The sequence below is a fragment of the Myxocyprinus asiaticus genome, chromosome 46 (assembly GCF_019703515.2).
Source record: "Myxocyprinus asiaticus isolate MX2 ecotype Aquarium Trade chromosome 46, UBuf_Myxa_2, whole genome shotgun sequence".
NCBI lineage: Eukaryota > Metazoa > Chordata > Actinopteri > Cypriniformes > Catostomidae > Myxocyprinus > Myxocyprinus asiaticus.
The window spans coordinates 28993974-29013768 of NC_059389.1; the positions used below are offsets into that span (position 1 = coordinate 28993974).

Genomic DNA, 19795 nt, shown 5'->3' on the forward strand with positions numbered 1-19795 from the left:
GAAATCTGTCTCTAATTGATCAGTTACGATGTGTATTTTCACCTCATTGTCCATACATTTTTGTTAGTGTCTATTAAGGTGCAAATTATTGCACAGACCGCTTCTGAAGGATCACTTTAGCGCTCCGTCGTCATGTGATACATGTTATTTTTCTCCTCGCTGCTCAGGACGGCCAATCACAGTCGTGCGTGATTACTAAATTTTCTTTTATTATTATTATTATTATTATTATTATTATTATTATTTAGACATTGCTAAGGTATATTCACATTTTCATGTCAGATAAGAATCTTTGAAAAGAACCTATTTAAACGGTTTTTACATTTTGGTGTACAAATGTCTCTAATAAAACATAAAACGCCCTTAGATTTGAACGCATCTTAATGCAGATTTCGGTGTTCTGAGCCATCATGCGCCTCCTGTAGGAAATATGTATATCTACATGTTATATAAATGTGTGGTATCATTTGTTGCCCTATGACTCCACCCCTTTAGTATCATGTGACACAAACAGAGTTGTATCTGCCCATGTACGTCACACTGACCCACTTCATGATAGCAGAAGTTATATCACACTGATCAGCACTACGCTTCATCTAACAGCATTTACAAGATATATATATACACTAACATTGGCATGAAACATTTAAAACCTTTTATTCTGCTAAGATCCTGTTGTTAAAGGCGTTTATTGAAAGAGAAAGATCTGTTGTAGAGTAAAGTCGGACACAGAGTTCCAGTAAGTACATAACTGCCATCAGCACTGTCTTCTACTGAACAACCTCACATGCTTATGACTGCACTGTTATTACTGCGTGTTATTGACATCGTGTGCGCATATACTTAACGCCTTTAGTTTTACAACTGACTTTCATAGAAAATAGAATACATTTTATGTATGGTTAGGCCTGTCAATTATTCTGCCAGCACTTTACCTTTTTTATTAATTTATTTTTCAGTGCTGTGGCATTAAAAGCAGTATTTTGTACTAATTATTGATTGATTCTTATTATTTTCCCCATCAGATCTGGTTTTAAATATGTCCTGTGCATGCGGGCCTACAGCGAGAGTGATTATAAAGTCAGTTCATAAAGGTAAGTGAGCCATCAAAACTCATAAAATACCAATAAATGATTAGGAGAACTGATATAGGCTATCCCTTAAGAAAATACCATGGTTTGTTCTACAATAATACTGTAGTAACATTACATAACTAACATTACTGGAGTAACCATGTAACCATGCAGGTACCATGGTTTTAAAAAACATGCTTTATACACTATACCTAATAATACTGCTACCTTGGTTTATTACTATAGTTTTTTTGCTTTAGTAATTTGGTTATGCACAAACAGAATTCCATGTTACATTATGCAACACTGGATCTCAACAGCATGGTACAGATGTAATCATTATCCCCTTTTACACATACAGCGTTTTCCCGAATATTTACTGCAATTTTCATGTTAGAGGTCATGTGTGAACACCACCTTTTTGAAAATACTGGTAAATTTGACTCTGGCAATCCTTAGTATTTTTTGGGGGGCATTACTGCATTCAAACGTTTGATGCGTATGTTGTGTTCATGTGTAACTGATGCCCTCGAACGTACATTTTGTAGAGATTTTGGGCTTTATCACATTTAAACATTCTATTCAAATGTTCAAATATCACTTTTTGCTTTGTAGAATTTTTGGACATTTTACGAATTTACGAAATTTACGAATTTGAACGTTTGATTCAAATGTTTAAATATAACCGATGCGCTGGAATGTTCGATTTGTAGAATTTTTGGCCATTATTGCATTCGAACATTTGAATAAAATGTTCAGAAGTAACTGATGCGCTAGAACGTTTGATTCTTTGGGCATTATCACATTCGAACGTTTGGTTCAAATGTTCAAATATAACTGACATGCTAGAACATTCGATTCGTAGAACTACTGGGCATTATTGCATTGGAACGTTTCATTCACATGTTCAGATAACACTGACGTACTAGAACGTTTGATTCTTTGGGCATTATCGCATTTGAACGTTTGATTCAAATATTCTATTTTCATTGACATGCTAAAATAATCAGTAGTAGAATTTTTTAGGTATTATCCCATTTGAACATTTGATTCAAATTTTAAAACATAACTGATGCTGTTGAACTTTCAATTAGTAGAATTTTAAGAACTTTCAAATTTGATTTGATTTCAAATGGTCAAATATAACTTACACATTACACATTATTTCTATTTGTTGAATTTTTAGTTATTATTGAATTCAACTGTTTGATTAATGTTCAAACAAAACTGACACACCAGAACATTTGATTAGTCGAATTTTGGGCATTATCCCACTTCAACGTTTTATTAAAATGTTCAAACATAACTGACGCACTTAAACTTTCAATTCGTAGAACGTTTAGGCATTAGCGAATTTGAACATTTGATTTTAAATGGTCAAATATAATTTACACATTACAATGTTCTATTCATAGAACTTTTAGGCATTAGCGAATTTGAATGTTTGATTCAAATGTTCAAACAAAACTGATGCACCAGAACGTTTGATTCGTCGAATTTTGGGCATTGTCCCATTTGAACGTTTGATTCAAATGTTCAAATATAACTGATGCGCTAGAACCTTCAATTTGCAGAATTGTTGGGCATTATCGCATTTGAACATTTGATTCAAATGTTTAAATCACTCACGCGCTAGAACGTTCAGTTCAAACAGTCGTATATCAATAATGCACACAAATGTTTTTTTTGTACTTTCGAATGCACCTATGGTGCCCACAAATGCTGTTTTGGTATGCAGCTCACTAGGTTTCAAAACACAGACATTGTTACTTTTAGATTATTATTAAAATAACACTTTCATGCATTCTTTGAGCCCAGTTTTTACATTGCAGTTGTTTATTAAGAGTGTCTGATCATTTGTTTGGTGTAGTTTTATGACGTTTGATCACTACAGCAGACGTTGCCTCACTTACAAAAAAGTACCATGGTGTTGCCTTTTTCTTTTTTTAAACATTGAACCATGTAAATACAAAAAAAGTGCAGTTGTAATACTAGATGGTAATACCATGGTACTGCAGGATTCCCATTTTCGTGTACCTTGGTATTTGGTACTCCAAGGTACCATGGTATGGCTCCAAAAAACATGGTGTTACCATGGTACCATGTCCAAAAAACAAGCAAAAAACCCCCCAAAAAAACAGTACAATGGTACATGTCCACTAAACCATGGTATTACCATGGTACAAGGTAAAAAAAAAAAGGCAATACTATCAAATGCATCAAATTTAATTGCGTGATATTTTCTGTGTTTTCTTTTTGTTGTTGTTATAGGTTTCTCTCGTTCTCGGTTTCAGTTCTTTGCTCACAGTAGACCAGTGTGTAATGAAGTTCATCTGCCTCCATTCATACATGTAAAATCATTTTCACAGACAACAGTGTGTTTTGCCTCTAAAGACAGCACGCCCACAGACGGAGATGGAGGAAAGGTACATTTTATTGTTTTGTTACATTTGTGGGAATATTGTTAGACATAACAAATATTTATAGTTATTGATGGTGCATTTTTTCATTGAGAAGAAGAGTGTAAGTGATGCCGGTGGAAAGCGGGCATCTGGTGCAGGAGGTTCAGGTAAAGATGGCAGTCAGCTGAGATGCCCGAAATGTGGCGACCCCTGCACACACGTGGAGACTTTTGTATGTAAGTGTCATTCAATTACCCTTTTCACAGAGCAATATCTGATGTTAAAATTAGTGGTCGACCAGAATGGATTTTTCAGGATGTAACGGCTGGCCCATATCCAGATAGCACATGTACATCTCCGAGATGTCTGTAGATCTTTTCATCTGGAAAACATCACAGTCTAATTAACATCTGCTAAATGTCTTTCAAAGATCAGATTTAAAAACATTCTAAATCATTAAAGTTTCAAAGACATCTGCTGACATCCGAGACATACTAATAGAAGTATTGCAGATGAGCAGACAATGTAAAAAATAGATGTCTGGGTGATGTACGTGTGTTATGAGGTATATGTTAGGTTGTAATAACTGGTCTGATTGTGTTTTGTCATAGACTGAATGAGTATCTTGTATTTTTTTCACCACAGCCTCCACACGCTTTGTGAAATGTGAAAAGTGCCATCATTTCTTTGTGGTTCTGTCTGAGACCGACTCTAAGAAGGGTTTGAATAAGGAGGCAGAAGCCACCTCGGAGCACGCTAAAATTGCGTTTGCTCAAAAAACCCCTCCACCTCCTAAAAAGGTACAATTCATCACGTCATATAGTCCGTTTTTACGTTAAGTTAATCTTTTTGTAATTAGATTTGTGTAATTCCAACTTTAAGAAATGTAAACAACTCAAAGCCAATGCTTTTTAGAATTGGAATTTGAGAAATGCAGTAAACAGTCATTCAAAGGGGCTTCTGTTGTCTCAACGTCTTTAGATTTACGCCTACCTTGACAAATATGTTGTCGGCCAGTCCTATGCCAAGAAGGTGTTGGCAGTTGCCGTATATAATCATTACAAGAGGATCTACAACAACTTCCCAGTGGTGGGCCAACAGCAAGTGGAAGCTGAGAAACAGAGTTCACTCACTCCAAAAGGTTAGTAAAGTCCTCTAGATACCATCTGACACCAAAGTCATTATTCACTGGAAACATCTTAGCATCTGCCCTGGCTTACCCTGGAAAATTCTTTGAATATACTGTAGTGCATGAGACATATGGACCACTTTTATTTTACTTTTATGGTGCTTTTTTTTATTTTATTTTATTTTTTTTGGAGCTTGGCTTCAAAAATTCGCCTTACACATTCCACAGAAGAAAGAAAGGCGCATGGGTTTGAAACAACATGATGATCTGGGAACAGACGGTGTTTTCATTTTTGGATAAACTATGTCTCAGTTGTACATCCGGTTGGATTGAAAAGTTTATAGATTTACACTGATGAGCCAAAACATTATGACCAATATCCTGTTGGTCCTCAGCGTGCCACCAAAACAGCACCGACCTGCCAAGGCATGAAATCTAAAAGACTCCTGAAGGTGTCCTGTGGTATCTGGCACCAAGACATTAGCAGCAGATCCTTCAAGTCCTGTAAGTTGTGAGGTGGAGCCTCTGTAGATTGGACTAGTTGGTCCAGCACATCCCACAGATGCTCAATCGAATTAAGATCTGGGGAATTTGGAGGCCAGGGCAACACCTTGAACTCTTCATCATGTACCTAAAACCATTCCTGGACAATGTGTGCTGTGTGGCAGGGCGCATTATCCTGCTGAAAGAGGCAACTGTGCAACCTTAATTTTGAGTCAGTCAAAACCATGTCACCCATGCCTAATCTTCAGCCCACTGCCCTGCTATTGCTCTTTAGGTCTGTAAACCTTGGCATTTCTCAGATAGTATAGTACTGTCAATCAATAGCATTCTATGAACCTGTGAAGTGCCTTGACGAGCAGAGTTTGATTTGGTGTTTGATGCATTTCCAACTGAAATAGGAAGTGTGGATGGGACAAGTCGATTGACTCATCCCATTTTTAAAAACAGCCAATAGGCTTTAGTTTACAGCCACACACACATACCCCTTTCCACCATGCTGCTCATGTCAGAGCTGTGTACCGGGGATATCAATATACTGATATCAATACCTGCCAACCAAACGATGATCTAACTGACAACATTAATCTATAACCAGCACACAAATGCACACAGCACATCACGTTCTTTATTTAGATGAACGAAAAACAAGCAAGTTAAAGATAATACACCGATCAGCCACAACATTAAAACCACCTGCCTAATATTGTGTAGGTCCCCCTCATGCCGCCAAAACAGCGCCAACCCACATCTCAATATAGCATTCTGAGATTATATTCTTCTCACCACAATTGTTCAGAGCGGTTATCTGAGTTATCGTAGACTTTGTCAGTTCTAACCAGTCTGGCCATTCTCTGTTGACCTCTCTCATCAACAAGGCATTTCTGTCCACAGAACTGTCGCTCACTGGATGTTTTTTGTTTTTGGCACCATTCTGAGTAAATTCTAGACTGTTGTGTGTGAAAATCCCAGCAGATCAGCAGTTACAGAAATACTCAAACCAGCCCGACTGGCACCAACAAACATCCATGCGATTATATAATCAGCCAATCGTGTGGCAGCAGTGCATAAAATCATACAGATACAGGTCAGGAGCTTCAATTAATGTTCACATCAACCATCTGGGGAAAAAGTTGGACTGTGGCATGATTGTTGGTGCCAGAAGGGCTGGTTTGAGTATTTCTGTAACTGCTGAATTGCTGGGATTTTCACGAACAACAGTCTCTAGAATTTACTCAAAATGGTGCCAAAAACAAAAAACATCCAGTAAGCGGCAGTTCTGTGGACAGAAATGTCTTGTTGATGAGAGAGGTCAACAGAGAATGGCCAGGCTGGTTCAAACTGACAAAGTCTACGGTAACTAATATAATCTCAGAATGCTATTCTGAGATGCGGGTTGGCGCTGTTTTGGTGGCACGAGGGGGACCTACACAATATTAGGCAGGTGGTTTTAATGTTGTAGCTGATCAGTGTATGTCCATGTTTTGAATCACAATTCACTTAAACATAAAGAATTAAGAACATTTACTCGAGCTGTACATTCAAAGAAACCTCCGGGTGCACATAAAATATAAATAAACTTTCCTCTCGTCCCACTCCCGCATTGGTGCGTCCCATTCAGAAGTGATCATCCCTGCCGTATTCCCTTCAAAGAACTTCAGATGGCTGGTGATAATGATCAGTCAGAACTCACATTTTAAGTGATTCTTATTGGAAATTCTGTTTGGAATGACCCTACAGCCTGGATTGTGCTCCCTTCTAATTGCCCTACGAAGGCATGATCAGCGGCAGTTAGAACAGACACTCTGAACAGTTGAGACATGCAGAAGGGGTAGGTTGCATTATCGTTCTAGAATGCATTTGATTAGACAAGGTTTCTCAACCTCTATGTGACGTCATCAATGTCCCTGAGTCTTGTTAGCTGGAATAGAGAGACTTCAGATTTGAAATGCTTATATATTCTGAATATTTAGAAGAACACTAGCATATTGATGATTTTAAAGCTAATAGATATCGACTAAAAGCAACAAAACTTTCATGTCTATTTCACAAGGTTTTAGGTGGTTCCAACATGCTATGAACTTTCCCCTACATTTACTGTTACACAACTCATTTTTTGGTGGTTGTTGTGGTAGTCATGGGACAGTAAGCTAACTGTCCTTCTCTCTCTGTAGAACTTGAGATCAGAAGACGTGAAGATGACTACAGGTTTACAAGTATGTGATGTTTTTTGTACTTCACTGTAAATGCTTTTTAAGTTAAAATAACCTAGTAAAACCTTAGCTATTCCTGGCTTCTTTTTTTTTTACACACACGCAACATGACTCTACATTAAAGTACACGCATGTCAACCATCTGTGCTTGCGTGCCTGACGCGTCAGGATCAGTTCAACACATTGCTGACCTCCATAAAGTTGGATAAAGTGTCACATTAACCTAGTTACTGTCCCAGCTTCACACTGGGTCTCTCTGCATTTGGTTTTTATTTATAGTGTGGACTTGGGCCGGCAGAGGGCCCCATGGTCTAGATTTTAAAGGACAGGGTTTGGAAACTAGGGCTGATGACATAATTATTTTGTGCGTAACAGTGACAACTTAGTTGGCACTTTTCAAAGATAAGGTACAAAGTAATGTTTCTTTCTTTCTTTTTTCTTTCTTTTTTCTTTTTTTTCTTTTTTTAAGCATTAAAGGCACAAATTCTATGTTCTTTGGAGGGAGAACTCTTAGGTATTTTAGATGAACTATTGTTTGACTCCACTGAAAGACTTTGTTGTGACGCTCCACAGTTCCGCTTAGTAGGTGGCGGTAATGCACCAAAAGCTGGATTGCCAACAAAACATGTTTCGGTGTTATGGATCATTAATTTTTTTTAACTAAATAGTTTATAAATAAACAGCACTGGTGTTGATGTTGTGTTCGGTCAATAACTGTATTGCATTGTCAGTGCTGTCATATTAGCTGGATAGCTAGCTAATGGCTACCGAGCCTCATCTGGCCTCATTACCAGTTTTCATTACAGCAGGGCTGCCTAATAACAGGCGTTATACTTCCTAAACAGCTGATTTCATGACTGATTCAGTTAGCTACTTGTGTGTATAACTTTGCCGACCTTTAGCATCTTTAGCGACACGTACTTGAGCTGATCGTCTATATGTATAATATAGGCTAAATATAAAAAATTACTCAAAAGTTTATTATCAATATCGAAAATGTATTTTTTCTGATAAATATCAATATCGTTTTTTCGCTCAGCTAAGGCTACCCTACCCTTACAAGAAATCTAAACTAGCCGCAAATTTGCCGCTCGTTATTTTCACATGCAAATGAGGTTTGGATTTGGATATTTCTGTGTATTTTCATATATGGAGCCTGCTCTGTCATTATAAAGATCTCATTATTTTACAGTACAAGCTATTATGATGTCATCTTACCATAAGTTCCTGAGACCCAGCGAAAAATGTTTTGACAATTTCCTTTTTTTAAATGTCAATATAGTGTTTGGTGCATAAAACACATATGATAAAAATTGTTTATTGAAAAAATAATATTTTATTCATATTGTATTTGATGTGCTGAATTGAACTGTGATTCATTTCAATCCATATTTATAGACCAAGGAGAGGAAGTTGTCATGGCCAAACTCTCAAATTTACCACTGAAGCATATATGGACTGAGAAAAACTTAAATAGTAAAATGTCCTACACAAAATGAATTGCTGGACCTCAGGAGGATAATGACCTTTAAATCCTAATGTATCAAATATGTTACATACATTTATAGTTTGTCTATGGTACTAAAAACAGTTTAATGTAAACAAATTATAATTTCCTGACAATTCTTTCATATGTCAGGCTTTACAGAGTTAAAGTGAACAAAAAAGAGATCTGACTCCTTTTAAGTCCAGATACAAGTTTAAAAAATGTGCAAAAAACATTTTATTTTTTTATATTTTTTTTTTACTGAAGACTTTTACTGGAATTACTGTTAATTTTGCTGTTGCATTATCCAGTAGATTAGTAAACAATAAAGATTTTCTTAATATGCTACAGGTTTAAATTGAAATAATGTGCAGTTAGAGGTTTGTGTTTCTTTTCATATAAAACAGTACCCCCCATTAGTTCCACACAGTGAGGCATAGATATTCTAAAATGATTAAGAAAAAAAAAACTCTGGTATTGGAATCGGATCGGGAGAGAAAAAGTGGCATCGATCCCTAAAAGAAAGACAGTAATTCAGATTTGGAGCGACATGAGGGTAAATAAATGAGGAGAGAATTTTAATTTTCGCAAACTATTCCTTTAAAACTTCAATACAGTGATTTAACTTTCAATTTAAGTGTTTTTTTTTTTTTCTCAAACAGGTGTGCCTGTTAAATAAAAAATCTTTGTAATATGGCAATCCTTTGGCAACAGTGAACAATTTGCTGCAAAGCTCATTTGCATGTGAACATTATCAGTGGCGAATTTGCGGCAAATTTGCCATGAACTCTCCATTTTCATAGGGTATTCCCCTTTCTGGTGTTTTATGTTAGGGATGCACCAATGTATTGGCAACCGATATTTATCAGCCAATTATTGACCAAAATTAAAACCATTGCAAGAAAACGCTGATTGTTTGGTCCCACTTTATATTAGGTGTCTTTAACTACTATGTACTAACTTTAAAATACATACAATACAGTGTATTTATTAACTACATGTTGTTCTGCAAAATTCTTACAATTTTGCTGCTACTGAGGTTGAGGTATGGCAGGGTTAAGGTTTAGATTAGGTTTAGGGTAAGGTTAGGGTTAGGGGTTAAGGTTAAGCATTTAGTTTGACCTTCTGAGGTTGACAAGCAAATTTTCTGAAAGTTAAGCACCTCCTTTCACTGATAACTTGATGAAAAGAAAAATTACTTTCTTAGTTTTAAGCGCTATTTTTGCAAACTATTCATGTAAAATGCCAGTTCCTGAGATATGAAATGGGTTTAAAAGCAACCATGATTTAGATTATTATTATAAAGAATTATGATTTATGATAAACAATTATGTAGAATAAATTTACATTTTTCATATTTAATAAGAAAGAAAAAGAAGACAGTAAAATAAAACACATTTAACACTTGACTGAAAGAAGTGCTGTGAGAAGGCAAAATCTCTGGCCACATCTGTGTCTGGTTATTAAATATTTTTAGAAAGATTCAGACTGCAGTGGTTCCAGGAAAAATAGGCGGCAGAATTCCTGTGGAATCATGTGTCTTTTTCATGCTTACATAAATAACCCGTATGATGTTAAATAATTAAGCTGTGCCCCCGTAGAATGGAGATGTGAAGTGCTTTGGTTTTTTTCACAGAGCTGCTTCAGATCGCTGGGATCAGTCCCCATGGTAACGCTTTAGGTGCATCTGTTCAGCAGCAGACCAATCAGCAAACTCCTCAGGAAAAAAGGGGCGGGGAAGTGCTTGACTCCACCCATGCTGATATTAAACTGGAGAAGAGCAACATTGTGCTCCTGGGACCTACTGGATCAGGTGACTACAATTTTTACACTGAATTAAAAATGGCCGAATTTTGATTTAAATATGTATATATACTGTATATACACTGGCGGCCAAAAGTTTGGAATAATGTCCAGATTTTGATTTTATGGAAAGAAATTGGTACTTTTATTCATCAAAGTGGCATTCAGCTGTTCACAGTGTACATTCAGGACATTAATAATGTGAAAAATATCTATTACAATTAGAAAAAAAATGTTCAGAACTTCTTAAACTTCTTCAAAGAGTTCTCATCAAAAAATCCTCCATGTGCAGTAATGACAGCTTTGCAGATCCTTGACATTCTAGCTGTCAGTTTGTCCAGATACTCATGTGACATTTCACCCCACGCTTCCTGTAGCACTTGCCATAGATTTGGCGGTCTTGTCGGGCACTTTTCACGCACCTTACAGTCTAGCTGATCCCACAAAAGCTCAATGGGGTTAAGATCCATAACACTCTTTTCCAATTATCTGTTGTCCAATGTCTGTGTTTCTTTGCCCACTCTAACCTTTTCTTTTTGTTTTTCTGTTTCAAAAGTGGCTTTTTCTTTGCAATTCTTCCCATAAGGCCTGCACCCCTGAGTCTTCTCTTTACTGTTGTACACGAAACTGCTGTTGAGTTGGTAGAGTTCAATGATGCTGTCAGCTGAGGACATGTGAGGCGTCTATTTCTCAAACTAGAGACTCTGATGTACTTATCCTCTTGTTTAGTTGTACATCTGGTCTTCCACATCTCTTTCTGTCGTTGTTAGAGCCAGTTGTCCTTTGTCTTTGAAGACTGTAGTGTACACCTTTGTATGAAATCTTTCAAGCATTGTATAGCCTTCATTCCTCAAAACAATGATTGACTGATGAGTTTCTAGAGAAAGCTGTTTCTTTTTTGCCATTTTTGACCTAATATTGATCTTAAGACATGCCAGTCTATTGCATACTGTGGCAACTCAAAAACAAACACAAAGACAATGTTAAGCTTCATTTAATGAACTAAATAGCTTTCAGCTGTGTTTGATATAATGACAAGTGATTTTCTAGTACCAAATTAGCAATTTAGCATGATTACTCAAGGATAAGGTGTTGGAGTGATGGCTGCTGGAAATGGGGCCTGTCTAGATTTGATCAAAAATTACTTTTTTCAAATAATGATGGTGCTGTTTTTTACATCAGTAATGTCCTGACTATACTTTGTGATCAGTTGAATGCCACTTTGGTGAATTAAAGTACCAATTTCCTTCCGAAACAGCAAAATCTTTACATAATTCCAAACTTTTGGCTGCCAGTGTATATATTCAAATATTTTTTTTAATTAGTCCAATTTTGATGTTTGATCATTTTAATGTATATTAACTTTGTTTGTCTTAATACTGATGTTTACAGTGTTTAATCACAATAGGTAAAACCCTGTTGGCACAGACTCTGGCTAAATGTTTGGATGTGCCCTTTGCTATCTGTGATTGTACCACCCTGACCCAGGCCGGCTACGTAGGCGAGGACATCGAATCTGTTATTGCCAAACTTTTGCAGGATGCCAACTACTCAGTGGAGAAAGCCCAGCAAGGTCAGACTCACAGACTTAACTCCCATTTGTTAACATTTTCACATGATCCAGTGTTGTGCATTGGTGAATGTGTCATAAATGTCTGACAGTATTTACAAAAAAGTAATATTTACAAAATTACCTGTAATAAGTAGGGCTGTCGATGTGTTAATTTAGTGTGATTAATTATATAAAAAATAACATGTTCAGAAATTGTACGCAATTAATCATGCCTCCTGACACGTATGTAATTTCCATAATAACAGTATGTATTTTCCTACCATTTGAGCATTTCAAACTTGAAGTACATGTAACTTTGTGTTTTTTCGAGCTGCGTGAATAGGGGGCAGTCAACGCGCCTCAATAAACCTCATAAGCAGCACAGCACTCACACAGGATGCATTCTTGACAGCTGGACATAGCATAACAGAATGCAGGGATCTCGAGACATAATACTCAAAGTTTCAACTACTTTTAACTTGACACAGTGTCCTAAAAACGCTGCGTTTTTGACACCGAAAACCAGTGAGACACTTCAAAAGCATTCGACTTACTCATATGTACATAAACTGACAATTGAAAAAGGCGCAGCCGGAATGCAAGAATGTGACAAACTCAATAGCAAAATGGGTTGCTGTGGACTGTAGTCTTGTTCAGTGATATGGGAATATAAACAAGACATTGACTTCTAAAGCCACTTTTTGTATTGTCTAATCCAAGCTTTACTTCTCTGCCACAATAATGCAATAAAATTCAATCTGAATTATTATATTTTTTATATAATAATTTGTATAATTATTATGTACTGTATTTCTTAGATTTAATTATCTTTATTTGGAGACCTTTCCCAGCAAAGATTAATATATACGATTATTTGCAATTCATTTGATTAATTCATTGGCATGTGATGTAATTAATTCGATTCAGAATTTTAATCAAATGACAGCCCTAGCAATGGTTTTATAGTGTTGAAGATGTCCAGAATGGTGTACCTTTGTACATTTGTGTATTACATTCATGTCAAGCAAGTGCCCTTCTGCATACTGAATTACATCAAACAATGCCATACACTTCTTCGTTTAATAACTGAAGTCACAGTCTATAATTGTGAGAGACAGAAGTTGACAAATTTAAAATGCCTCCTTGCTTGACCTTTATACATTTCACTGTGATACTGAAGCTTTTTGATTACTCTTTCTTAGTAAAATTAACTTTTTAATATTTTTTTAAAAATGAATGCTTTCTAGTTGGTGGTCTGTGACTGTCATTGCCACTGTTTTGCAGGTATAGTATTCTTGGATGAGATAGATAAAATCGGCAGTGTGCCTGGCATTCATCAGCTCCGAGATGTTGGGGGTGAAGGAGTTCAGCAGGTGTGTAATAGAACTTTTTCACACTCCGGGTTTTGGAACGCAGAAGTAAAAGTTTGCAGGGTAAACTTCGACAGTGGATAATGAGAGATCACAGCAAATATTATTTTCACTTACCCATTTGCTCCAAGAGCAAAAGAAAAAGTCCACTATTACATTTGAATGACTTTCCAGAAGAGGAAAAAATAGAGAGGGGTGGATTAAGACAGTTAGACGGGAGAAGATGCCAAATATACTGTCACTCTCTCAGCAGCTGTAATAGAAACCCCCTCACAGCTGTGGTCATTCCGTTTTTAAAACTAATGCCAGGGTAATTTAACACAAAGCATAATGTTATAAACTTACTCTCAATATTTAAAAAAATTATAATATAAAAAAGTTTGCTAGGTTTACGATGCTAAATAAGGTGGAAACGCCTCATCACAATCTGTGAAAAAGGTCAGTTATATCAAACACATCATATCTTTCTCAATACAAAGCAGTAGAACTGAACTTTTGACCCACTGAACTACTTAACACTGCAGTAAAACACTTATCATACAATCACTGTCTAAATGTTGGCTAGATATATTAATAATAATAGTGCATTCAGGAAGTATTCAGACCCCTTCATTTTTTTCGCATTTTGTTATGTTGCAGCCTTATGCTAAAATATTTTAAATTATTATTTTTTTTACCTCCATACCCCATAATGACAATTCAAAAAACTGATTTTTGATAACTTTGCAAATGTATTAAAAATAAAAAACTGAATGCACTGTATGTTGTGCCATGTCCAGCTGTCTTTGAATGCAAAAACTTATCCAGTGTGAAAGGATCCTTACTAGCTGTCACAAGGAAATACATTTACATGTATGCATTTGGCAGGTGCTTTCATCTAAAGTGACTTACAGTGCATCCGGAAAGTACTTATGTACATGTGATTTTATTTTAATTTTATTTTTTAATAAATTTGCAAAGATTTCAAAAAACTTCTTTCAAGTTGTCATTATGGGGTATTGTTTGTAGAATTTTGAGGAAAATAATGAATTTAATCCATTTTGGAATAAGGCTGTAACATAGCAAAATGTGGAAAAAGTGAAGCGCTGTGAATACTTTCCAGATGCACTGTACAAAAGATGAGCATATGATTTTTAACATGAGTGATTCACTTTGTGAAACAGTAGATTATATAGGTGTTTACTGTAAATGCTGAAGGCCTGGTTAAAAGTTTCCAAGTAAATTTGAATATGACCTTCATATAACATAAAGAAAAAAGTTTGTTTTAATACAAATCCACCCCTGGAATAGAAAAGTGCCTGAAGTTGAAGAAACACCCATGTATTTTTATTTTTAAGCATTCACTAGTAAGTATAGTAATTGTGTTAACAGTTATGGGTCAAGTTCTAGTGAAGTATTTCAAAAGTTTCTTGAAGACTCGCCTGCTTGGGTGCAGTTTGGAAATTTGTCCCACGATCAAAAGGACAGTGAATGTAAACATGTCTGGAAAGTGATTTTGTACCTTGTTGTAATTTAAAACCACTAGAGACCACTCATTTGCATGGCACGTAAGTCATTAAGGAACATAGACTTGCATTAGTGAGTGCAGACTCAGTGGCTGTTGTGTACACAAGGATCAGTGCCTCAAACCTGATGTGGTGGCTAGTGGGGTCATCAGCAGTGGTAAGAAAACTGTGTGCCCGAAGGATTAGATGCAGCAATATTTTGTATATTGAGAAGAGTAGAGGGCCGAGCACTGAACCTTGAGGTACACCGGTGGTTAGCTCATGCGACATAGGTACCTCTCCCCTCTAAGATGTCATTGAAGGACTTACCTACTAGGTAGGACTCATACAACAAAGGACAGTGCCTGTGATGCTCAGTGCAGAGAGGATAGACCGTAGTATCTGGTAAATAATACTGTGTCAAAAGACAGATTGTTCATAGTTATTTCTGTATCTGCACAGGGTTTGCTGAAACTCCTTGAGGGAACAATCGTTAATGTTCCAGAGAAGAACAGCAGGAAGTTGAGAGGAGAGACTCTGCAGGTGGACACAACCAACATCCTGTTTGTGGCATCAGGTGCCTTCAACGGGCTGGACAGGATTATCAGCCGCAGGAAAAATGAGAAGGTGATTCAGTGAGAAGGTCCTGTTTAAAGATTTTTTTCTTAAATGATATGTACAGTTCTTCAAGATTTTTCTGATTTATTTATCAGTATATTGCATTCTTATGTATGTAGTATCTTGGTTTTGGGACACCCTCAAACCTGGGCAAAGGACGTCGAGCTGCAGCAGCTGCAGATTTGGCCAACACTTCAGGCAATGATGTGGACGCAATGGCAGAGATTGAGGAGAAGGACCGGCTCCTGAGGAATGTTGAGGTGCGAGACCTCATTGAGTTTGGCATGATCCCGGAGTTTGTTGGCCGTCTACCTGTGGTGGTGCCACTGCACAGTCTGGACGAGCAGATGCTGGTGCAGATTCTAACAGAGCCTCGTAATGCTGTGGTTCCTCAGTATCAGGCACTCTTCAGTATGGATAAAGTATGTACATAAACACACCAACCAGTATCAAGGTCATCTTTACACAAAGGTGGCTTCACAATTGCATGCTAAGTTCCAGTATTTCAAACTCATTATCAGTGTTTGGGGCAAGCATCACTATTACTTTTGCTCATACTTAGGGTTAGTGATTTAAAAAACCTCTAAACTTAAGTATTAGACCCCATGAAATCAAAATAGGAGTTTTATGACTCAGAACATCTTAGCAATGTAAATCACTCTAGCATTTTGGTGGCAGGTTTTTGTGCTGGCAAACACCCTTCTTATTTTATGAAACTGTAAAAATCTTGTTATTTATCTTCTGGTTCTGTGGCTTTGTTCCAGTGTGAGTTGAATGTAACTCCAGATGCTTTGAAGGCAATCGCTCGTCTGGCTCTGGAACGGAAAACAGGTGCCAGAGGCCTTCGCTCCATCATGGTAAATAGCTGGAATCAAAACCTCTTCCCATTCATGACCATATGATCTAATGTAAGTTGTTCTCTGATGTGATGTATGTGTAATGTCTGGTCCTCCAGGAGAAGCTCTTGCTGGAGCCAATGTTTGAGGTGCCTCACTCTGACATCATGGCTGTGGAACTGACTAAGGAGGTAGTCCAGGGCAAGTGTGAACCACACTACATTAGGTACTGTTTTTTATCATTCATAAACATGATGCTACAAAAAAAATAAAAAAATAAAAAATGCTTTGAGCTCATTTACAAGTCCACCTTCTTGACATGAAGTGCCATTTTTTTTATTTGTCTTGTTAATCACTGCACCAAATGGTAGGTTTATTTAAAATGGAACATTGTTTAATCATTTACTTATCCTTATGCCATTCCAAACCCATTTGCTGTTATCTTTGTCCATGGAACACAAAGGAGAATTTTGAAAATTTTCACTTTCATTTTTTTTTCTTTCAACGGCAGGTCATAGTGATAAAGAGCCCTTAGAGGACAGGGAGGGAATTCATTTACTGAAGTAGTTTGTATGTATTGCAAGGAAACGCAAACATTTTTGCAGGGGAACACATAACTATGCGAAGAGACGCAAACTATTGCGAGTAAATGCAAAACATATTACAAGGGAATGGGACACTATTTCAGAAATTCCCAACCTGTCCTCTAAGGGGCTCTGTTTAGTAACCATGTTTGTCTCAAGTCTTCTGAAATCATACAATATTTTTTGTGTGAGGAACAGACCAAAATTTAAGTTGTCCTTAATCGGAGATCTTCCCCATCTTTGTAGCTCTCCAAAGTCCTTATCCATTCCGCATATTTTAACTGCCGCGCAGCACACCAGAACCTGTGGCATGTGGCGTCAATGACGTCAAACCTGGTACAGTGTTTCTGCACACCAATTTTTTTAAACTGACCGCAGACTCAAATTACATTTTAGAGCTTTAGCGGAGAGGAAGATTTTCTGTGAATTTCATCTTAAATTTCTAAAAGACTATTACCATGTGGTTAACATTATATAACTTTATGACAAGCATTGCACTGCTGTCCCAAAAGAGTATGTAAGAAATAAAGTTTGATCTTTGTGTATTTGTGTTTCAGAGCTCCCCCAAAAGAAACTGAGGAAGAGTTTGACTCTGGCATTGAGGAAGAGAACTGGCCCAGACACGCCGACGCTGCTAATAACTGAATGTGAAGCTGTCGATTGAAGATTGTTGTTATTACTCCAGGCAGTAAACTTCAGAAACCTCATCATCATAAAGTCCTTTTAGCTGGACCTGAGCAGAGAAGTGTTTTTTGTATCACAACAAACAAAAGTTTTATACATTAATCACCATTTGCTGGTTTATTTAATAACCAGAATAGAAAAGATATGAAAAAGTATTATTAAAAAAAAAACAGGTACACTAACAAAGTGAAGCTCTTGCTAATTTCAATCTGTGGGGATTGTAAACATTTCTATCTGTCTAAAGATATTTACTTAAAAAGACTTTAGTGGATGACTTTTTTTTTCTGTCGGTGTATGTGGGTTTCATTTTAGTATGTTCTGTTTCAGCAGGACATCATCTACCAGACTGATATCACAGGTGTGGTATTTTCGTAAGCCTCTCTTTTAACCATAATGTGAATATCTAAAACACAAACTCAGTGTACAGTGTTAAACAGATCTAGTTTTTAGAATATATCTTTTTTGGGACTATCTGTAAATTAAAAACTGAACAAAAACAATGGGATAATTTAACTTTTCTACACTCTGTCAATGAAAGTCATTTTTTGTTGTCCTGTTGCTATAGTAACTGTGTGCTGTATATTTGTGTACTCAAATCATACAAATTATTTGTTTTTTTCTTGTGCGCCCAGCGTAGACAGGATGTAGAATACGTTTTTGAGTAATGAAAATAGCTGTCCTAAAGATCTATGAAATGAAACCATTAGAATCTGTGTGGGTCTGTTGTTCATACACGTGGGACATCCCGTTTATAGTTTATAGAGTGTCAGCATAGAGCAACACCTTCAGTTTATATGCAGTGGCGTCCAAACTACAGTCTAAATCCAAATTAAAAATAAAGAAACAACGTTTTAGGATTTGTAAAAATGCAGAGCAAAGAAACATGGTGTGAAATGAATAAGAAATATTTATGGTTCTGCACTATTTGTAGGTCACTAATCAAATATGAAACTTTTCACTCAAATTGTCATGCTTATAATATAGTTAGTAATATTGTTTTAACTCTTCAACTACTATTCTAATAATTATGTATAATACATATTTAGGGTGTTTACTGGTTTAAAATGCTTCATCCAAAAATTATCTTAATTTCCCCCCTATTTTTTCTTTACACCATTTATTACATTGCTAATTACCATTAGCGAAAAAACATCAAAGCAATACTTCTTTTTTAGAATCTCAAATAATTCATAGATTGTAACTGTTTGAATATATAAATAAAATATGTATATTTGTAACATGAGTTTGAGTATTGAACAGCTTTTGAAAGGCCTTAAAGATCAATTAAATTATTTTACACATTTGCATTTACCAAGTAATAGTTTTTATATGTGGGGCTTCTTGTGTATAGTCCCCTGGAATGCAGCATAGAACAACATCAATAGTGTGTCTACAGTTGCAAGAAAAAGTATTTGAACCCTTTTAATTACCTGCATTTATGTATAAATTTGTCTTTAAATCTGGTTTTATCTTCATCTTAGTTACAACAATGAACAAACCCAATCTGTTTTAACTAATAAAACACAAATTATTGTATTGCTTTTGTACATATTGAATATATCATTCAAACATTCACAGTGTAGGTTGGAAAAGTATGTGAACCCTCTGGCTAATGACGTCAACAAAAGCTAATTAGAGTCATGAGTTGGCAAACCTGGCATCCAGTTAATGAAACGAGATTGGAGGTGTGTTAGTTCTACTTTGACTTATAAAAAAGACATGGACCATTCCTAGAAAAATAGAGATCTCAGAAGACCTATGATTAAGAATTGTTGCTTTGCATGAAGCTGGAAAGGGTTACAAAGTTATCACGAAGAGCTTAGATATTCATCTATCCAAATGTTACACAATTTGTCTATAAATGGAGACAATTTATTACTGTGGTTACTCTCCCTAAAGTGGCCGTCCAGCTGAGATGACTCAAAGGGCACACTGCAGAATGCTCAATGAGGTAAATAAAGAACCCGAGAGTGACAGCTAAAGGAATCACTGGAACTGGTTAACATCTCTGTTCATGAGTCTACTATACAGAAAACAATAAACAGGCATGGTGTCCTGAA

The 19795-nt window shown here is 36.4% G+C and overlaps 1 protein-coding gene across 1 annotated transcript; it reads left to right on the forward strand.

The window, feature by feature from the left end:
* Window positions 1-544: 544 nt before the first annotated feature.
* Window positions 545-19271, forward strand: LOC127436292 (ATP-dependent Clp protease ATP-binding subunit clpX-like, mitochondrial). Its single transcript, XM_051690365.1, has 15 exons — window positions 545-739; window positions 1026-1094; window positions 3345-3499; window positions 3591-3711; window positions 4121-4275; window positions 4457-4616; window positions 7280-7321; window positions 10441-10617; window positions 12016-12180; window positions 13444-13532; window positions 15476-15640; window positions 15751-16053; window positions 16396-16488; window positions 16587-16693; window positions 17609-19271. The coding sequence occupies exons 2-15, from the start codon at window positions 1040-1042 to the stop codon at window positions 17694-17696; spliced, it is 1875 nt and encodes a 624-aa protein (XP_051546325.1). The 5' UTR covers window positions 545-739; window positions 1026-1039; the 3' UTR covers window positions 17697-19271.
* The last annotated feature ends 524 nt before the right edge of the window (window positions 19272-19795 follow it).

Bases quoted from the DNA above. Each gene is read 5' to 3' on its own strand.
- LOC127436292 (XM_051690365.1), top strand. From the start codon at position 1,040: ATGTCCTGTGCATGCGGGCCTACAGCGAGAGTGATTATAAAGTCAGTT. The intron at 4,617-7,279 runs GTTAGTAAAGTC...CTCTCTCTGTAG, and splicing joins GAGTTCACTCACTCCAAAAG to AACTTGAGATCAGAAGACGT. The intron at 7,322-10,440 runs GTATGTGATGTT...TTTTTTTCACAG, and splicing joins AGATGACTACAGGTTTACAA to AGCTGCTTCAGATCGCTGGG.